This window comes from Molothrus aeneus, chromosome 30, assembly GCF_037042795.1.
Source record: "Molothrus aeneus isolate 106 chromosome 30, BPBGC_Maene_1.0, whole genome shotgun sequence".
NCBI lineage: Eukaryota > Metazoa > Chordata > Aves > Passeriformes > Icteridae > Molothrus > Molothrus aeneus.
In genome coordinates this window covers 2,742,312-2,760,210 of record NC_089675.1, presented here as the reverse complement: position 1 = coordinate 2,760,210, position 17,899 = coordinate 2,742,312, and the positions used below count along the sequence as shown (strand labels likewise).

General features: G+C 69.0%; 1 protein-coding gene across 1 annotated transcript in view; it reads right to left on the bottom strand.

Annotated features, from left to right (window-relative positions):
• Nucleotides 1-341: 341 nt before the first annotated feature.
• KIF5A (kinesin family member 5A) overlaps nt 342-17,899 on the bottom strand; it is a 32,915-nt gene continuing 15,357 nt past the window's right edge. The window contains exons 12-29 of the mRNA XM_066567672.1: nt 17,173-17,366; nt 16,267-16,335; nt 14,719-14,925; nt 12,744-12,890; nt 10,986-11,174; nt 8,999-9,116; nt 8,438-8,505; nt 7,684-7,793; nt 6,502-6,603; nt 5,735-5,795; nt 5,549-5,620; nt 5,016-5,120; nt 2,751-2,964; nt 2,006-2,114; nt 1,405-1,475; nt 1,269-1,296; nt 1,102-1,197; nt 342-563 (exon numbers count right to left, since the gene is read on the bottom strand). Of these exons, the coding sequence (XP_066423769.1) occupies nt 1,119-1,197; nt 1,269-1,296; nt 1,405-1,475; nt 2,006-2,114; nt 2,751-2,964; nt 5,016-5,120; nt 5,549-5,620; nt 5,735-5,795; nt 6,502-6,603; nt 7,684-7,793; nt 8,438-8,505; nt 8,999-9,116; nt 10,986-11,174; nt 12,744-12,890; nt 14,719-14,925; nt 16,267-16,335; nt 17,173-17,366 (1,943 nt within the window). The 3' untranslated portion in view covers nt 342-563; nt 1,102-1,118. The remainder of the gene's footprint in view (nt 564-1,101; nt 1,198-1,268; nt 1,297-1,404; nt 1,476-2,005; nt 2,115-2,750; nt 2,965-5,015; nt 5,121-5,548; nt 5,621-5,734; nt 5,796-6,501; nt 6,604-7,683; nt 7,794-8,437; nt 8,506-8,998; nt 9,117-10,985; nt 11,175-12,743; nt 12,891-14,718; nt 14,926-16,266; nt 16,336-17,172; nt 17,367-17,899) is intronic.

The window sequence follows — 17,899 nt, the reverse complement described above, 5'->3', positions numbered from 1 at the left end:
CAGTCTCTCTCAGACCCCCCCAGTCTCTCTCAGAGCCCCTCAGGAGCCCCCCAGTTTCTCTCAAACCCCCTCAGTCTCTCTCAGAACGCCCCCAGTCTCTCTCGGAGCCCCTCAGGAGCCCCCCAGTCTCTCTCGGAGCCCCCCAGTCTCTCTCGGAGCCCCCCAGTCTCTCTCAGAGCCCCCCAGTTTCTCTCAGCCTCTCCCTTTATTGCGCTCCGGCCGCGCTGGGCGGGACATGCAGCGCTGGGGGGGGCGGGGGGCGCGGGGACCCCCCCGTGGGGGGGGGCACAGCCGAGATGCCAAGCGAGGGGACCCGGGGGGGTGCGGGGGGGGGGGGGGGGCTGCGCTGCCCCCCCATTGTGGGGCCGGGCCGGGGGCGACATTCCCGGGTTAAGGCAGCCCCGGCCCCGCCCCCATCGGCCCCGCCCCCGTCGGGGGTCCCGGGGGGTCCTGGGGGGGGGGGGCGGCCCCCTCCCCCCGCACGGAGCGAGCGTGGCACGAGCACAGGACACGGGTGACACCGGTGACACCGGGACATGCGAGCGGAGCCGGGTCTGCAGCACCTGCGGGGGGGACACGGGACACGCGGGTCGGGGGGGGCAGAGGCACCCGGGGGTCCCCCAAGGACGGGGGGGCGGAGCCCGGAGCCTACAGGGCTCAGAGGGGACCCCAGGGATGGGGGGGGGGAACTTGGGGTGGGGGGGACCCCGGAGAGTGCAGGGGTCAGAGAGGAGCCCAGGGATGGGCGAGGGGCTGGGAAGAGTGAGGGGGGGGGGGAATTGCGGCATCCAGGGGCAGGGGGGGCACCCAAGGAATGGGGGGGCTTGGAGGGGTTGGGGTCACTCCAAGGATGGGGGGGTCCCCGGGGGTCCCTGAGAAATGGGGGGGGGGGGCGGGGTCCCACACCCGGGGGGCTGTGGGAGGGGTCCCTCATCTGGGGCTGTGGAATGAATTTTGGGGGGTCCCACACCCGGGGAGGGGGGTGTGAGGTGGGGAGGGGGGGTCCCACACCCGGGGGTGTGAGGAATGAGTTTGGGGGGGTCCCACACCCGGGGGTGTGAGGGATGAGTTTGGGGGGGTCCCACAGCCGTGGGGCCGTACCTGGGGGTGGGGGGGCATTAACTGGCCGCCGTCTCCTGGCGCAGGGGGAAGAGCTTGGCCGCCTCCTCGGCCTCGCAGGCGCAGGACAGGTCACTCCTGGGGGGCACGGGGTGTCAGCCGGGCCCCCCCAGCCCCAGAACCCCCCCCCAGCCGCGCCCCCCCCTCACCTGTTGTCATTGATGTCTGTCACGTTCCCTGCAAGGAAGAGCAGCAGCTCCAGGGGGGGCGTCTGGGGACACCCCTACACCCCCCCCCCATGGCAGCACCCCGACACTGGGGACACCCCCAGGGCCCCCCCCTCACCGTTATCCACGTTGAGCTGCTGGTAGGGGTCCGGGGGGGTGCTGGGGAGCGTGGGGGGGCCGCTGGCAAAGCTGGGGAGGGGCGGACAGAGACCCTGAGACCCCCGTGCCTGCCCCTCCCCAAATAATCCCCCCGTGCCCCCGCAGAGCACACCAGGACCCCCCCACCCCTGCACCCCCCCCCGGAACCCCCTGGGACCCTCCCACCCCCCCTGTACCCCCAGTGCCTCCCTTCCCCCAGGACCCCCCGCCCTCTCCCACCCCCTACCCCTGCACCCCCCCTGTCATCCCCCAGGACCCCCCCCTGCACCCCCAGACCACACCAGCCCTGCTCCAGGACCCCCCCTTGCACCCCCCCGGAACCCTCCCATGACCCTGCACCCCCTGAGCCTCCCTCCCCTCCTCCAGGACCCCCCCCTGCACCCCCAGACCACACCAGCCCTGCTCCAGGACCCCCCGCACCCCTCCTGCCGCCCCCAGACCCTCCCATTCCTCCTGTCCCCTCCGAGCCTCCCTTCCCAGGACCCCCTGCCCACCCCCCAGGACCCCCCACCCCTGCCCCCCCAGTGCCTCCCTCCCCTCCCCAGCCCCCCCGCACTCACAGGCCGTGGGGGCCGGGCAGGGCGCCCCCCCCGGGGTACCCCTGGAACAGGCTGTTGGTGTAGCTCAGCCCGGTGGGCGATGGCGCCTGCCCCGGCCGCACCGGCTTGGCTGGGGGGGCACGGGGGGCTCAGGGGCGCTGCTGGCACCCGGCACCCCCGGAGGGCACCCCCAGAGTCTGAGGCACCCCCTGGGCCGGGCCCTCCGCCCTTGTGCAGGGGGTGTCAGCCCCGGTACCCCCCCAAAGCCCAGAGTGTGCCGGGCTGGGTGCCCACCCTGCGCCCCCCGCGCCCACCCCGCACCCCCCACATCTCATGCACCCCCCGTGCCCACCCGGCACCCTGGGCACCCCCTTGCACCCTCCACGTGCCCGCACCCCCCACACCCCCCGCGCCCCCCATGCCCACCCTGCACCCGTACCTGTGCCCACCCTGCACCCGTACCTGTGCCCACTCTGCACCCGTACCTGTGCCCACTCTGCACCCCCCGTGCCCACCCTGCACCCCTGTACCTGTGCCCACTCTGCACCCCCTGTGCCCACCGTGCCCACCCTGCACCCCCACACCCCCCACACCCCCCACACCCCGCCATGCCCACCCTGCGCCCCTGTACCTGTGCCCACCCCGCACCCCGATCCTGGTGCCCCCCGTACCGATGTGGGCTCCGGGCCCCCCCGTCCCCCCGGTTCCTGTTCCCCCCGGTTCCCCCCGGTTCCCGGTTCCCGGTTCCCCCCGGTTCCCCCCATACCGATGTGGGCTCCGGGCCCTCGCCGCGCCCCCCGGGCCCGCACGGCCTCTCGGATCCGCTCCACCTCCTGCTGGTACCGGCGCTTGTCCAGGCGCGCCCCCTCCTTGGCCGCCCTCAGCGCCCCTTCCAGGGCCTGCACTCGCCCAGCCGTAGCACGCAGCCGCTTCTCCAGCTTCGGAAGCTCACAGCGCAGGTCTGCATTGTCACGGACCAGCTGTGCGACACGTCAGTACCGGCACCGGCCCCGGGACCAGACCCCTGCGGCACCAGCACCGGCACCCGAACCTGCCCTGGCCCTGCCCCGGGGCTCACAGCGGGGTCTGCATTGTCACGGACCAGCTGTGCGACACGTCAGTACCGGCACCGGGACCGGGACCGGATCCCCTGCGGCACCGGCTGTGAAACCCGAACCTGCCCTGTCCCTGCCCCGGGGCTCACAGCACAGGGTCCGCACTGCCACGGACCGGTTCAGCTAGACGTCAGTACCGGCACCGGTACCGGGACCCCACCGGGAGCGGGACCCACTCCCAGCATCACCCGCACCTGCCCCGGCACCGCCACCACCACCCGCACACAGCGGCACACCCTCATCCCTCCACAGCCGCCGGTACCGGCACCGGCACATCCACACCCAATCACAGCTGCCGGTACCGGCACTGGCACCCACACATACCGGTACCAGCGCCGGTACAGCCACAGCTGCCGGTACCAGCTGCCAGGCACACCCGCATACACCGGCACCGGCACTGACGGCCGCACACAGCGGCACATCCACACCCATCCACAGCCGCCGGTACCGGCCCCGGCAGCTGCACGCGCGGACATTGACACCAGCACTGACACCGGCACACACCAGCACACACTGACATTGACACTGGCACACACCAACACACATCGACGCTGACACTGGCATTGACACCGGCACACACCGGCACACACCGGCACACACCAACACACACCGGCATTGACACCGGCACACACCGGCATTGACACCGGCACACACCGGCACACACTGACATTGACACCGGCACACACTGGCACCCACCGGCACTGACACCGGCACACACCGGCACTGACACCGGCACTGACACTGGCACACACCGGCACTGACACCAGCACTGACACCGGCACTGACACCGGCACACACTGACACTGACACCGGCACACACCAGCACTGACACCAGCACTGACACCAACACACACCGGCACTGACACCGGCACTGACACTGGCACACACTGGCACACACTGGCACACACTGGCACACACCGGCACTGACACTGGCACACACTGGCACACACTGGCACACACTGGCACACACTGGCACACACCGGCACTCACACTGGCACACACCCGGCACTGACACCGGCACACACCGGCACACACTGGCACACACCGGCACTGACACCGGCATTGACACCGGCATTGACACCGGCACTGACACCGGCACACACCGGCACTGACACTGACACCGGCACACACCGGCACACACCGGCACTGACACCGGCACTGACATTGGCACACACCGGCACTCACACCGGCACACACCGGCTCAGCCCCGCTCCGGTTCCGGCAGCGGCGCTGGCAGCGGCTCAGCCGTGCAGCCTGGCCCGGCCCCGCAGCGGCGGGGGCAGCTCCGGTGCCCCGCATACCCCGGTCCCAGCAGGGCCTCGGGGGGCTCAGAGCCCCTAACGGTGCCTGGGTGGGGGATTCCGTGCCCCCAGCGGCACGTGGGGGGTCCCAGCCCTCCCCTCAGTGTCCCGAGCTGTCCTGGGCTGTCCCGGGCTGTCCCAGCATTGTCCCAGGCTGTCCCAGGCTGTCCCAGGCTGTCCCGGGCTGTCCCAGCATTGTCCCAGGCTGTCCCGGGCTGTCCCGGGCTGTCCCAGCATTGTCCCAGGCTGTCCCGGGCTATCCCGGGCTGTCCCTGCGTTGTCCCGGGCTGTCCCAGGCTGTCCCGGGCTGTCCCGGGCTGTCCCTGCGTTGTCCCGGGCTGTCCCGGGCTGTCCCAGGCTGTCCCTGCGTTGTCCCGGGCTGTGTCCCCCCGCAGTGCCCCCATGCAGCAGTGGGGCTGTGCTGGGGGGCAGTGAGGGGGGGCTGGGGGCTCAGGGAATGAGGGAGGGGTCCCAGCCTGGGGGGGGCACTCAGGGAGGGGGGCAGGAGGGGAAGGGGCGCTGGGGGAGCCAGGAGAGCGAGGGGAGGCTGCAGAACTGGGGGGGGGGCACCCTCTGTGGGCACCCCCGCGCCCCCCCCGTGCCCCCCCCGCGCACCTGTTTGTGAACCTTTGTAAGCTGCTCCAGGTTGTTCTCAAGAAAGGAAATCTTCTGCTTCTGGGAGTGGAGCCCCCCACTGTCCTCGGGTTCCAGCTCTGCGCTCTGGGGGCACCAGGACCCCCGCCGGAATCAGATCCCCACTGGGAAACCTTCCCTTCCCTTCCCTTCCCTTCCCTTCCCTTCCCTTCCCTTCCCTTCCCTTCCCTTCCCTTCCCTTCCCTTCCCTTCCCTTCCCTTCCCTGGACCCCTCCCCTATCTCTGCCCCACACTCCCCCCATACCCCACTTTCAGCCCCCCATTTGTCCCCCTCAACCCCCCTTTTGCTCCTTCTTTTCCCCCATTTTCCCCCTTTCCCCCCCATTTCCCCCTTTTCTCCCATTCCCCCCTTTCCCCCCATTTCCCCTATTTTCCCCCCTTTTTCCCCTATTTCCCCCTTTTTTCCCCTTTCCCCCCCTTCCCCCCTCTTTTCGCCCCTTTTTCCCTCTTTTCCCCCCCCATTTTTGCCCATTTTTCCCCTTTTCCCCCCTCACTTTCTTGACTCGAGTCGTGACGTCTTGAACAAACAGCTTGCGCAGGTTGTGGAGGGTCTGGAGTTCACGGGCCTGGGGGGGGGGGGGGCGGGGGGTGAGGGGGTTCACGGGGACCCCCAGACCCCCCCTGGCTCCTCTGAGCCCCCCCTGGCTCCTCTGAGCCCCCCAGGACCCCTCCCCACCTACCACGGTCTCCTCCAGCCCCTTGAGGTCCTGCTTGGACTGCTCGTGGCGCTCGTAGAGGAGCCTGGGGGGCAGCGGCCCAAAATTAGGGGGGCTCAGCCCAAGGGGGGCACCCCTGGGTTTGGGGGGGCCACCCAGGATCGGAGGGGTCAGTACAAGGAGGGGAGGGCACCCCAAAGTTGGGAGGGTCACTTCAAGCTTGAGGGGGGCACCTGAAGAACGGAGCTGTCCTTCCAAGGTTGGGGTGGTCACCCCGAGGCTGGGGAGCACCCCAAAGTTGGGGGGGGGCACTTGAAGGTTGGGGGATGTCTGGGGGTCCTGGGGGGCTCTGGGGGTCCAGTTTAGGGTCCCAAGGATGGGTCCTGGGGGCCCTGGGGTTTGGGGTTCTTGGGGTGTCAGTAGGGTCGGGGGGGTGGGCTTGGGGTCCTGTGGTGAGTCCTGGGTGGGTTCTGGGATTGGGGTCCCCAGGGAATCCCAGGGTTGGGTTGGGGTCCCCAGGGGAATGTGGGGAGCCCTGGGGGTTGGGTCGGGGTCCCCAGGGGAACCCCAGGGGTGCCCTGGGAGTTGGGTTGGGGTCCCCAGGGGAATCCCAGGGATTGGGTCAGAGTCCCCAGGGGAATGTGGGGAGACCCAGGAGTTGGGTTGGGGTCCCCAGGGGAATGTGGGGAGCCCTGGGGGTTGGGTTGGGGTTCCCAGGGGAGCCCCGGGGGTTGGGTTGGGGTCTCGAGGGGAGCCCCAGAGGCCCCGGGTCGGGGTCCCGGGGGTCTCACGTCAGCTCCTGCAGCCGCGCTGCCTTGGCGCGCTCCTCCGCCCGCAGCGCCTCGTGCTCCGCCCGCAGCCGCTCCAGCTCCAGCTCCAGCTTCTGGTTCTGGCTGTGACGGACACACGGACACGGGTCAGGCATGGACAGACACAGGGACAGGGATGGATGGACGGGAGGACACGGGAGCAGACGGAGGGATGAGGGAAGGATGGATGGACAGGACAAGAGTCGGGGTCAGGGGGTCAGGGCTGCATGGAAGGATGGACACACGGGTGGGGGGAGCAGGGGACAGATGGGGGCATGGACAGGGAGCCATGGATGGACAGACACAGGGTCAGGGGATGGACAGACTGATGGACATGAGGTCAAGGGGGCTGAGGATGGATGGACGGCATTCAGGGAATAGAGGGATGGATGGATGGATGGATGGATGGATGGATGGATGGATGGATGGATGGATGGATGGATGGATGGATGGATGGATGGATGGATGGATGATGGATGGATGGATGGATGGATGATGGATGGATGGATGGATGGATGGATGGATGGATGGATGGATGGATGGATGGATGATGGATGGATGATAGATGGATGGATGGATGGATGGATGGATGGATGGATGGATGGATGGATGGATGATGGATGGATGGATGGATGGATGGATGGATGGATGGATGGATGGATGGATGGATGGATGGATGATGGATGGATGATGGATGGATGATGGATGGATGGATGGATGGATGGATGGATGGATGATGGATGGATGGATGGATGGATGGATGGATGGATGGATGGATGGATGGATGATGGATGGACAGATCCATGAGGGGATTGTCCTTGCCTGCCCCCCCGTCCATCCCTCCAAGGATGAGTCAGGGAAGGGCCAGGGCTGGGTGGGGGGGAAGGGAGTGGGACAGCCTGGACAGGGCTGAGATCAGGGGTGGGGGCAAGGGCAGGTCACAGCTGGGCCAGGGACAGGTCAGGGTCAGGGTCAGGGTTTGGGGTCAGGGAAAGGGTCTGGCCTGGGTTTCAAAGGGGGGAGTCAGGTTTGGGATCAGCTTTGGGCTCAGGTTTTGGGCTCAGATTTTGGGGTCAGCTTTGGGGTCAGGCTTTGGGGTCAGGTTCACATCCGTGTAGGTTCAGGGCTCAGGGCAGGGCTCAGGCTCGGGCCGGGCTCACTCACTCCCTCAGCTCGTCGATGGTTTTCTGCCGCTCGTTGACCTCGTCCCGCAGCCGCGCCAGCTGCTTGTGCTGGGCCTCGCGCTGGCTCTCGAGCTGCAGCTCCAGCGCCGCCTGCGCCCACGGGGCCTCAGCTCGGGCACCCCGGGCACCCCAACATTCCCTGAGCACCCCCAGGCACCCCGGGCACCCCAACATTCCCTGGGCACTCCAGCACCTCCCACCACGGCACTCCCAGGGACCCACACAGCCCAACACCCCCTGGAGACCCACACCCCAACATCCTGCAGAGACCCCACACACCCCAAAACCTCTCGGAGACCCCAACACCCTCCAGGGACCCCACACTCCAACAGCCCCCAGGGACCCACACACCCCTACATCCACAGGGACCCCACACCCTAACACCACCCAGCGACCCCACACCCCGCAGAGACCCCACACCCAGCACCTCCCGGGGACCCGCACACCCTCCATCCATGGGGACCCCACACCCCAACCTCTCCTGGCACCCTCAGCGCACCCACATTCCCAGAGAATCCTTGGAGCTGCCGTCTCCCGGGGACCCCCACACCCCACACCCAGCCTTGCAGAGACCCCCACCTCCCCAGCCCCCCCCAGCACCCCAGGGACCCTCACCCACCTCGAGCACATCTCACACACTGGAAGAACCCCCAGCCGTCCCCCCTGCCCGACCCCCACACCCTTCAGGGTCCCTGAGCCCCCCAGAGCTGCTGTGCCCCCCCTGCCCCCCTCACCTTGACCTCGTCCGTGTCCTGGGTCTCATCCTGCTCGCGCTGCTTCCGAGCTGCCCCCTGTGCAGCCTCTGCAGGGCCGGGCAGGGCAGGGACCCCTCAGCCCTGCCCGAGCCCCCCTGTGCGCTCCCCAGCCCCCCCAGCCCCCCGTGTCCCCCCCATCCCTGTGCCCCCCATCCCCCGAGCCCCCTGTGCGCTCCCCAGCCCCCCAATCCCCTCCAGGACCCCCAGACCCCCCATAATCCCCCAGCCCCCGTGTCCCCCCACCCCTGTGCCCCCATCCCCCCTGAGCCCCCTGTGCCACGCCATTCTCCCTCCACACCCTCGAGCCCCTCGAGCCCCCAGCCCCCCCAAACTCCCCCTGCCCTCCCGCTCCCCCCGCCCCGCTCCTGCAGCCGAGCCAGACCCCGCTCCCTTCGTGCCCCCGACTCCCGAACCCCCCGCGCCCCCCGTGCCCCCCGTGCCCCCCGTGCCCCCCGCATTGTCCCCAGCCCCCCGTGTCCCTCGCTCCCCCCGTGCCCCCCGCAGTGTCCCCAAGCCCCCCCGAGCCCCCCGCGCCCCCACCCTGCGCCTGCAGCCTCGCCAGCTCCTCCCCGAGCGCGTCGTGCGCCTCCTCCAGGTGCCGCTTGCGCAGCTCCAGGCTCTGCGCGTACTCGGTCAGCGAGCGGATCTTGGCCTCGTGCTGCAGCGGCACCGGCACCGCCTCAGCCTCCGCCCGGGGGCACCGGCACCCCCGGCCCGCGCGGGCGCCCCGCTCCCGCTGCGTCCACCCCGCTCCCAGTGCCCACCCCGCTCCCTGTGCCCACCCCGCTCCCGGTGCGTCCACCCCGCTCCCAGTGCCCACCCCCGCTCCCGGTGCCCATCCCGCTCCCGGTGCGTCCACCCCGCTCCCGGTGCCCATCCCACTCCCGGTGCCCATCCCGCTCCCTGTGCCCACCCCGATCCCGGTGCCCATCCCGCTCCCGGTGCCCACCCGCTCCCGGTGCGTCCACCCCGATCCCGGTGCCCATCCCACTCCCGGTGCCCATCCCGCTCCCTGTGCCCACCCCGCTCCCAGTGCGCCCACCCGCTCCCGGTGCCCACCCGCTCCCGGTGCCCACCCACTCCCGGTGCCCACCCCGCTCCCGGTGCCCACCCCGCTCCCGGTGCCCACCCGCTCCCGGTGTCCACCCCGCTCCCGGTGCCCACCCGCTCCCGGTGCCCACCCCGCTCCCGGTGCCCACCCCGCTCCCGGTGCTCACCCCGCTCCCGGTGCCCACCCCGCTCCCGGTGCCCACCCCGCACCACCCCCCGACACCCGCGGGGGCACCGCCCGCGCAGCCCCCAGCCCCAGGACCACCCCCAGTGCCCCCCGACACCCCCAGGGCCCCCTGACCCCGACAGCCGTGGGAACGTCCCCCCAAAACCGCCAGGGCCACCCCCACTGGCACAGCCAGAGCCACTGAACCCCCACCCCAGGGGAGTCAAACCCCCAGGTCACCAAATCCTGGGCCACCAAACCCCCAGGTCACCAAACCCCCAGATCATCAAACCCTGGGCCACCAAACCCTGGGCCACCAAACCCGGGGCCACCAAACTCCCAGGTCACCAAACCCTGGGTCACCAAAGTCTGGGCCACCAAACCCCCAGATCATCAAACCCTGGGTCACCAAACCCCCAGGTTACCAAAGCCTGGGCCACCAAACCTTGGATTAATAAATTCTGGTGCCACCAGACCCAGGGCTGAGAAATCCAGGATGACCAAACCCCAAGCCACCAAAACCTGGGGCCACCAAACCCCAAGCCACCAAAACCTGGGTCACAGAACTCCCAGACCACCAAACCCCGAGGCCATCAACAGCTGTGTCACAGAACCCCCAGGCCATCAAATTCTGGGGACACCAAAGCTTTCAACTGCCAAACCTCGGAGCCACCAAACTGTGGTGTTGCCAAATCCCAGGGACACAAAACCCTGAGCCACCAAACCCTGGAGCCACTAAACCTTGTGCCACCCAAATCTGGGTCACAGAACCCCAGGCCACCAAACCCTGGGGCCACCAAAGCTTTCAGCTTCCAAACCCTGGAGCTGCCAAACCCTGGAGCTGCCAAACCCTGATGTCACCAAATCCCAGGGACACAAAACCCTGAGCCACCAAACCCTGGAGCCACTAAACCTCGTGCCACCAAAACCTGGGGCCACCAAACCCTGGAGCCACTAAACCTTGTGCCACCAAACTCTGGGGACACAAAACCCTGTGCCACCAGGTCCTGGAGTCACCAAACCCTGGGGCCACCAAACCCTGGAGCCACTAAAGCCTGTGCCACCAAACCCTGGGACCACCAAACCCTGGAGCCACCAAACCCTGGAGCCACTAAAGCCTGTGCCACCAAACCCTGGGGACACCAAACCCTGGAGCCACTAAACCTTGTGCCACCAAACCCTGGGACCACCAAACCCTGGAGCCACCAAACCCTGGAGCCACTAAAGCCTATGTCACCAAATCCCAGGACACTAAACCCTGTGCCCCCAGAGCCGCGGCGCCCTGGCCGTGCCCTGCCCGCCCTGGCACACCTGGGAGATGAGGAGCTGGCACGAGGACAGCTCTCGGCCCGTCACCTCCAGCTTGCGGTGGCACTCCACCTGCAGGTTCTCCAGCTGCCGGCAGCGCTTCACCACCGACTTCACCTCCGACTTGATCTTGCTGATGTAGAGCCGGGCAACGGCGAACTCCTCCTCGATGGCCCCGCTCACCTCCACCGGCTGGCACCGCGTGGCACGGCAGGGCACAGTGTGGGTATGGCACGGCACGGCAGGGCACAGGAATGGTACAGGAAGGGCACGGCGTTGGGTATGGCACAGCAGGGCAGGGGGCACAGGAGTGGCACAGTGTGGGTATGGCACGGCATGGCACGGCATGGCAGGGCAGCGGGCACAGGAGTGGCACAGAGTAGGTATGGCACAGTGTGGGTATGGTACAGCATGGCACGGCGGGGCATGGCACGGTATGGCACAGGAGTGGCACAGTGTGGGTATGGCACAGCAGAGCATGGCATGGCACAGTGTGGGTATGGCACAGCAGGGCACGGCACGGCATGGCACGGCAAGGCAGGGCATGGCAGCAGGCACAGGAATGGCACAGAGTAGGTATGGTATGGCATGGCACAGTGTGGGTATGGCACAGCAGGGCATGGCATGGCACAGAAATGGCACAGCGTGGGTATGGTATGGCATGGCACAGGAATGGCACAGGAGTGGTACAGGAATGGCACAGCATGGGTATGGCACAGCACAGCACGGCATGGCACAGGAATGGCACAGAGTGGCACAGGAATGGCACAGCATGGGTATGGCACGGCACGGCATGGCATGGCACAGGAATGGCACAGGAATGGCATGGGAATGGCACAGGAATGGCACAGCATGGGTATGGCATGGCACGGCACGGCAGGGAAGGGCACAGGAATGGCACAGTTTGGGTATGGCATGGCACAGCACAGCACGGCATGGCACAGCATGTGTACGGCATGGCATGGGCATGGCACAGGAATGGCACAGTGTGGGTATGGCACAGCACAGCATGGCATGGCACAGGTACAGCGTGGCACAGGCACAGCCAGCACACGGGTGTGGCACGGCATGGCACTGAATGGTGCAGGCATGTCCCTGGCACAGTGTGGCACAGACACGTCCCACACCCGCGTGTGGCATGGGCATGGCATGGGGATGGTGTGGGGATGGCGTGGGCACAGCATGGCACAGGCTGCACAGCCTGGCACGGGGTGGGTGTGACACTCACAGGGGAATGGTGGCACGGGATGGGCACAGAATGGACACGGGATGGGCATGGAAGTGACACAGGGTGGGCACGGCACAGCTGGGTGTGACATGGCACGGCTTTGCTGTGGCACTGCATGGCACGGGCACAGTGTGGGCACAGGCATGGCAGGGACATCCCACACGTGGGGAGGGCACGGCAGGGGCACATCCCACATGGCAAAGAGCCCCCACTCCCGCCCCATGCCCCTCGTGCCCCTCACGCTCCCCGTCCCCCCTGTGCCCACCGTGCCCCCTGCTGCCCCCGTACCCCCGGTCCCCCCGTGCCCCCGGTGCCCCTCGTGCCCCCGTGCCCCCCATGCCCCCCGCGCCCCCGGTGCCCCCCGTGCCCTCCGTGCCCCCCGTGCTCTCTGTGCCCCCCGTGCCCCCGTGCCCCCCGTGCCCCCGGTGCCCCCCGTGCCCCCGGTGCCCGCCATGCCCCCCGTGCCCCCGGTGCCCCCCGTGCCCCCGTGCCCCCCGTGTCCCCGGTGCCCCCCGTGCCCCCGGTGCCCTCACCAGTTTGATGTCGCCGCTGCCCACGAGGGCGCTGAGCTCGCTCAGGTCCCTCAGGAGCCCATTGAGCACCTCGGCCGCGCGGCGCCGCTGCTGCCCCCCGAGCTCCCGCGCCCGCGACAGCTCCGACTCCAGCGACAGCGTGGTGGCCTGCGACAGCGACAGCGACAGGGCTGGCACCGGGGACAGCCACAGCGACAGCGACAGGGCCGGACTGGCACCGGGGACAGCGACAGGGCTGGCACCGGGGACAGCCACAGCGACAGCGACAGCGACAGCGACAGGGCCGGCACCGGGGACAGCGACAGCGACAGCGACAGGGCCGGGCTGGCACCGGGGATCAGCGGCACCGCCACGCCCCGGGACCCCCGGGCCACCAGGGCACACCCGGGACATCCTGCGGCACCTCCCGGGCACCCCCGCACCCGAGAACCTAAACAGTGCCAGGCACCCCCTGTGCCCCCTGACAGCCCTGGCACCCCCTGTGCCCGCACACCCAGCACCCCCTGTGCCCCAGCTGCCCGGGCACCCCCACCAGGCACCCCCAGCACGCCCTGGCACACCCCAGTACCACCCAGTGCCACCTGGTACCGCCCAGTACTGCCCAGTACCGCCCAGTGCCACCTGGTACCGCCCAGTACTGCCCAGTACCACCCAGTGCCACCTGGTACCGCCCAGTGCTGCCCAGTACCACCCAGTGCCACCTGGTACCGCCCAGTACTGCCCAGTACCACCCAGTGCCACCTGGTACCGCCCAGTGCTGCCCAGTACCGCCCAGTGCTGCCCAGTACCGCCCATCCCAGCACCCCCAGCGCCCCTCAAGAGCCCTGGAACCCCCACCCTGGCACCACCCCCTGCACCCCAAGGCCCCGCCCGAGGGGAGCTCCCAGCCTGGCACCCCAGTTCAGGGACAGGGCTCCCAGTTTGGGCACTGGTTTCAGGCACGGGGGAACCCCTCTCTTCTTGGGGTGCGGCTTGAGGGGACGGGGTGCCCCCTCTTTGGGGCCCAGTTTGGGGTTTGGGGGCTCCCCAGCCTGAGGCTCCTGGTTTGGGGTTTCCCTGGCTCACAGCGTCCCAGTTGGGGACTGGGGGTCCCAGTTTGGGACTGGGGGTCCCAGTTTGGGCCTCCCGGGGGGCTTTGGGGGGGCTGTGCCAGGGGCGAGGGTCCCGATGGGCTCCACGTGGCTTTGCCAGTGGGGCTGTGGCCCGGGCCCTGCGGGCTGTCCCGGTGGCTGTCCCTGTGTCTGTCCCAGTGTCCCGGTGTCTGTCCCGGTGTCCCGGTGTCTGTCCCAGTGTCCCAGTGTCCTGGTGTCCCGGTGTCCCAATGTCTGTCCCAGTGTCCCGGTGTCTGTCCCGGTGTCTATCCCAGTGTCCATCCCTGTGTCCTGGTGTCTGTCCTGGTGTCTGTCCTGGTGTCTGTCCCAGTGTCCCGGTGTCTGTCCCTGTGTCCTGGTGTCTGTCCCAGTGTCCCGGTGTCCGTCCCGGTGTCCCAGTGTCCTGGTGTCCGTCCCGGTGTCCATCCCGGTGTCCATCCCGGTGTCCCTGTGTCCCTGTGTCTGTCCCGGTGTCCCTATGTCTCAGTGTCTGTCCCTGTGTCCCAGTGTCTGTCCCGGTGTCCCAGTGTCTGTCCCAGTGTCCCTGTGTCCCAGTGTCTGTCCCGGTGTCTGTCCCAGTGTCTGTCCCTGTGTCCCGGTGTCCCTGTGTCCTGGTGTCTGTCCCCGTGTCCCAGTGTCCATCCCAGTGTCCCAGTGTCCCGGTGTCTGTCCCGGTGTCCATCCCAGTGTCCATCCCGGTGTCCCAGTGTCCGTCCCGGTGTCCCAGTGTCTGTCCCAGTGTCCATCCCGGTGTCCATCCCGGTGTCCCAGTGTCTGTCCCGGTGTCCCAGTGTCCATCCCAGTGTCCCGGTGTCCATCCCAGAGTCCATCCCGGTGTCCCAGTGTCCGTCCCAGTGTCCTGGTGTCCATCCCGGTGTCCCCACCTCGGTGCGGGCCAGCTCATCCGCCAGCCGCCGGTTGTGTCTCCCGGTGTCCTCGGCCTCCTGGGCCTTGCGGTCGTAGCTCCGGGCGAGCTCCTCGAGCGCCGCCAGCACCTCGGTGACCTCGGCCCGCGCCGCGCCGTGCTCGGCCCGCAGCGCCGCCAGCTCCCGGCGGGCGGCCTCGCCCCCGCCCCGCGCCGCCGCCAGCACCTGAGCACCGGGCACGGGGACACGGGGACACGGGGACACGGGGGGCAGAGTGGGGGGAACGGGGGTCATGGGGGGGCACGGGGACACGGGGGGCAGAGTGGGGGGAACAGGGGTCAGGGGGGGCACGGGGACACGGGGGGCAGAGTGGGGGGAACGGGGGACAGAGTGGGGGGCACGGGGGGCACGGGGGGAACAGGGGTCATGGTGGGGGGCACAGGGGTCATGGGGGGCACAGGGGTCATGGGGGCACAGGGGTCATGGGGGGCACAGGGGTCAGAGTGGGGGGCACAAGGGTCATGGGGGGCATGCCAAGGATCAGAGTGGGTGGCACAGGAATCATGGTGGGGGTCCCAAGGATCAGTTTAGGGGTCCCAGGGGTCGTGGTCAGGTCCCAGGGATCAGAGTGGGGGTCCCAGGGGTCATGGGGGGGTCCCAGGGGTCAGAGTGGGGGTCCCACAGATCATGGTGGGGTCCCAGTGGTCATGGTAGGGGGCACAGAAGGGACCAGGGGTCATGGTGGGCATGCCAGGGATCAGAGTGGGGGGCACAGGGGTCAGAGTGGGGGTCCCACAGATCATAGTGGGGTCCCAGGGGTCATGGTGGGGGACACAGAGGGGACCAGGGGTCATGGTGGGCATGCCAGGGATCAGAGTGGGTGGCACAGGAATTATGGTGGAGGTCCCAAGGATCAGTTTAGGGGTCCCAGGGGTCGTGGTCAGGTCCCAGGGATCAGAGTGGGGGTCCCAAGGGTCATGGGGGGCATCCCAGGGTCATGGTGAGGGTCCCAGGGGTCATGGGGAGGTCCGTGGTGGGGTCCCAGAGGTCAGAGTGGGGGGTCCCAGGGGTCATGGTTGGGTCACCAGGATCAGTTTAGGGGTCCCAGGGGTCATGGGGGGGGGTCCCACAGGAGACCCAGAGGTCGAGGGGGAGGCTCAGGGTCCTGGGGGGGTTGAGAGGTCCTGGGGGTCCCGGGGGCCAACCCCAAAGTGATGCTGGCAGAGTCGGCCTGGGGGTCCCGGGGGGTCCCAGGGGGGTCCCAGAGGAGGCCTGGGGGTCCCAGGGGGTCCCGGGGGGTCCCAGAGTCGGCCTGGGGGTCCCAGGGGGTCCCGGGGGGTCCCAGGGGGTCCCAGAGGAGGCCTGGGGGTCCCAGGGGGTCCCGGGGGGTCCCAGGGGGGTCCCAGAGGAGGCCTGGGGGCTCCTGGTGGGGCCACATTGGGGTCCCGGGGGTCAGGGTTTGGAGGGTCCCAGGCACTGAGGGTGAGGGGGCCCAGGGGGCTGGGTTGGGGTCCCAGGGGGGGTCGGACAGAGGGGGTGTCCCAGGGGGGGGGGCAGGGCCCTCACCTCCTCCTGGTCCAGCATCTGCTGCTTGAGCTTCTCCATGATCTGACTCTGCTGGTTGATCTCATCATCCTGGGGGGACGGGGGGTCAGGGGGGAACGGGGGGAACGGGGGGAACTGGGGGAACTGGGGGGACTGGGGGGACTGGGGGAAACTGGGGGGAACGGGGGGAACTGGGGAGAACTGGGGGAACTGGGGGGACTGGGGGGCACTGGGGGAACTGGGAACTGCCAGGGGCAACTGGGGGGAACTGGAGGGAACTGGGGTAACTGGGGGAGCTGGGGGGAACTGGGAACTGCCAGGAGGGAACTGGGGGAACTGGGAGGTGCCAGGGGGAACTGGGTGGACTGGGGGCACTGGGGGGAACTGGGGGGAACTGGGAACTGCCAGGGGCAACTGGGGGAAACTGGGAGGTTCCGGGGGGAACTGGGGGGAACTGGGAAGAACTGGGAACTGCCAGGGGCAACTGGAGGGCACTGGGAGGTGCCAGGGGGAACTGGGAGGTGCCAGGGGGGCACTGGGAGGTGCCAGGGGGAACTGGGGGGCACTGGGAGCTGCCAGGGGGCACTGGGGGGCACTGGGAGGAACTGGGGGGCACTGGGAGCTGCCAGGGGGGCACTGGGAGCTGCCAGGGGGAACTGGGGGGCACTGGGAGCTGCCAGGGGGGCACTGGGAGCTGCCAGGGGGAACTGGGGGGCACTGGGGGGAACTGGGGGGCACTGGGAGCTGCCAGGGGGAACTGGGAGGTTCCAGGGGTCCCAGTCCCGCCACGCTGAGGCTCCGGGGGCTGCTGGGCAGACTGGGATATCCCCGGGGGTCCTGGGGCTCTCGGGGCTGCTGGGGGTCCCTGGCAGGTCCGGGGGGGCTCTGGGGGGCTCCGGGGGTCCCCTCTGGGCCGGGGGTCCCCACCTTGTCGTCCAGCTGCTTGTAGAGCTTGCGGATCTCCTCCTCGTACTTGTGGCGCTCCTCGTCCGAGATGTGGATGACGATGGAGGAGCTGTTGTCGTTCAGGGGGGGCTCCTCGGGGGCGCCCCCCGGGCCCTCGCCCGGCCCCGGCCCCGCCTCGGCCTCGCTCAGCTGCTCCGTCTCGGGCACGGCCTCGCCTGGGGGGGCGCGGCCTCAGAGGGGCTGGGGGCGCCCCGATTTTGGGGTGGCCCAGGGGTGGGGGTACCCCCGATTTTGGGGTGTCCCAGGGGTGAGGGCACCCCCGATTTTGGGGTGTCCCAGGGTGAGGGTAATCCCGATTTTGGGGTGCTCCAGGGGCGGGGGTACCCCCGAATTTGGGGTGTCCCAGGGTGAGGGTAATCCCGATTTTGGGGCGTCCCAGATGTGGGGGCACCGCCGATTTTGGGGTGGTCCAGAAGTGGGGGTACCCCCGATTTTGGGGTGCCCCAGGGGTGGGTGTACCCCCGATTTTGGGGTGGCCCAGGGGTGGGTGTACCCCGATTTTGGGGTGGCCCAGGGGTGGGTGTACCCCGATTTTGGGGTGCTCCAGGGGTGGGGGCACCCCCGATTTTGGGGTGCTCCAGGGGTGGGTGTACCCCCGATTTTGGGGTGTCCCAGGGGTGGGGGTACTCCGGATCTCGGGGTGTCCCAGGGGTGAGGGCACCCCCGATTTTGGGGTGTCCCAGGGGTG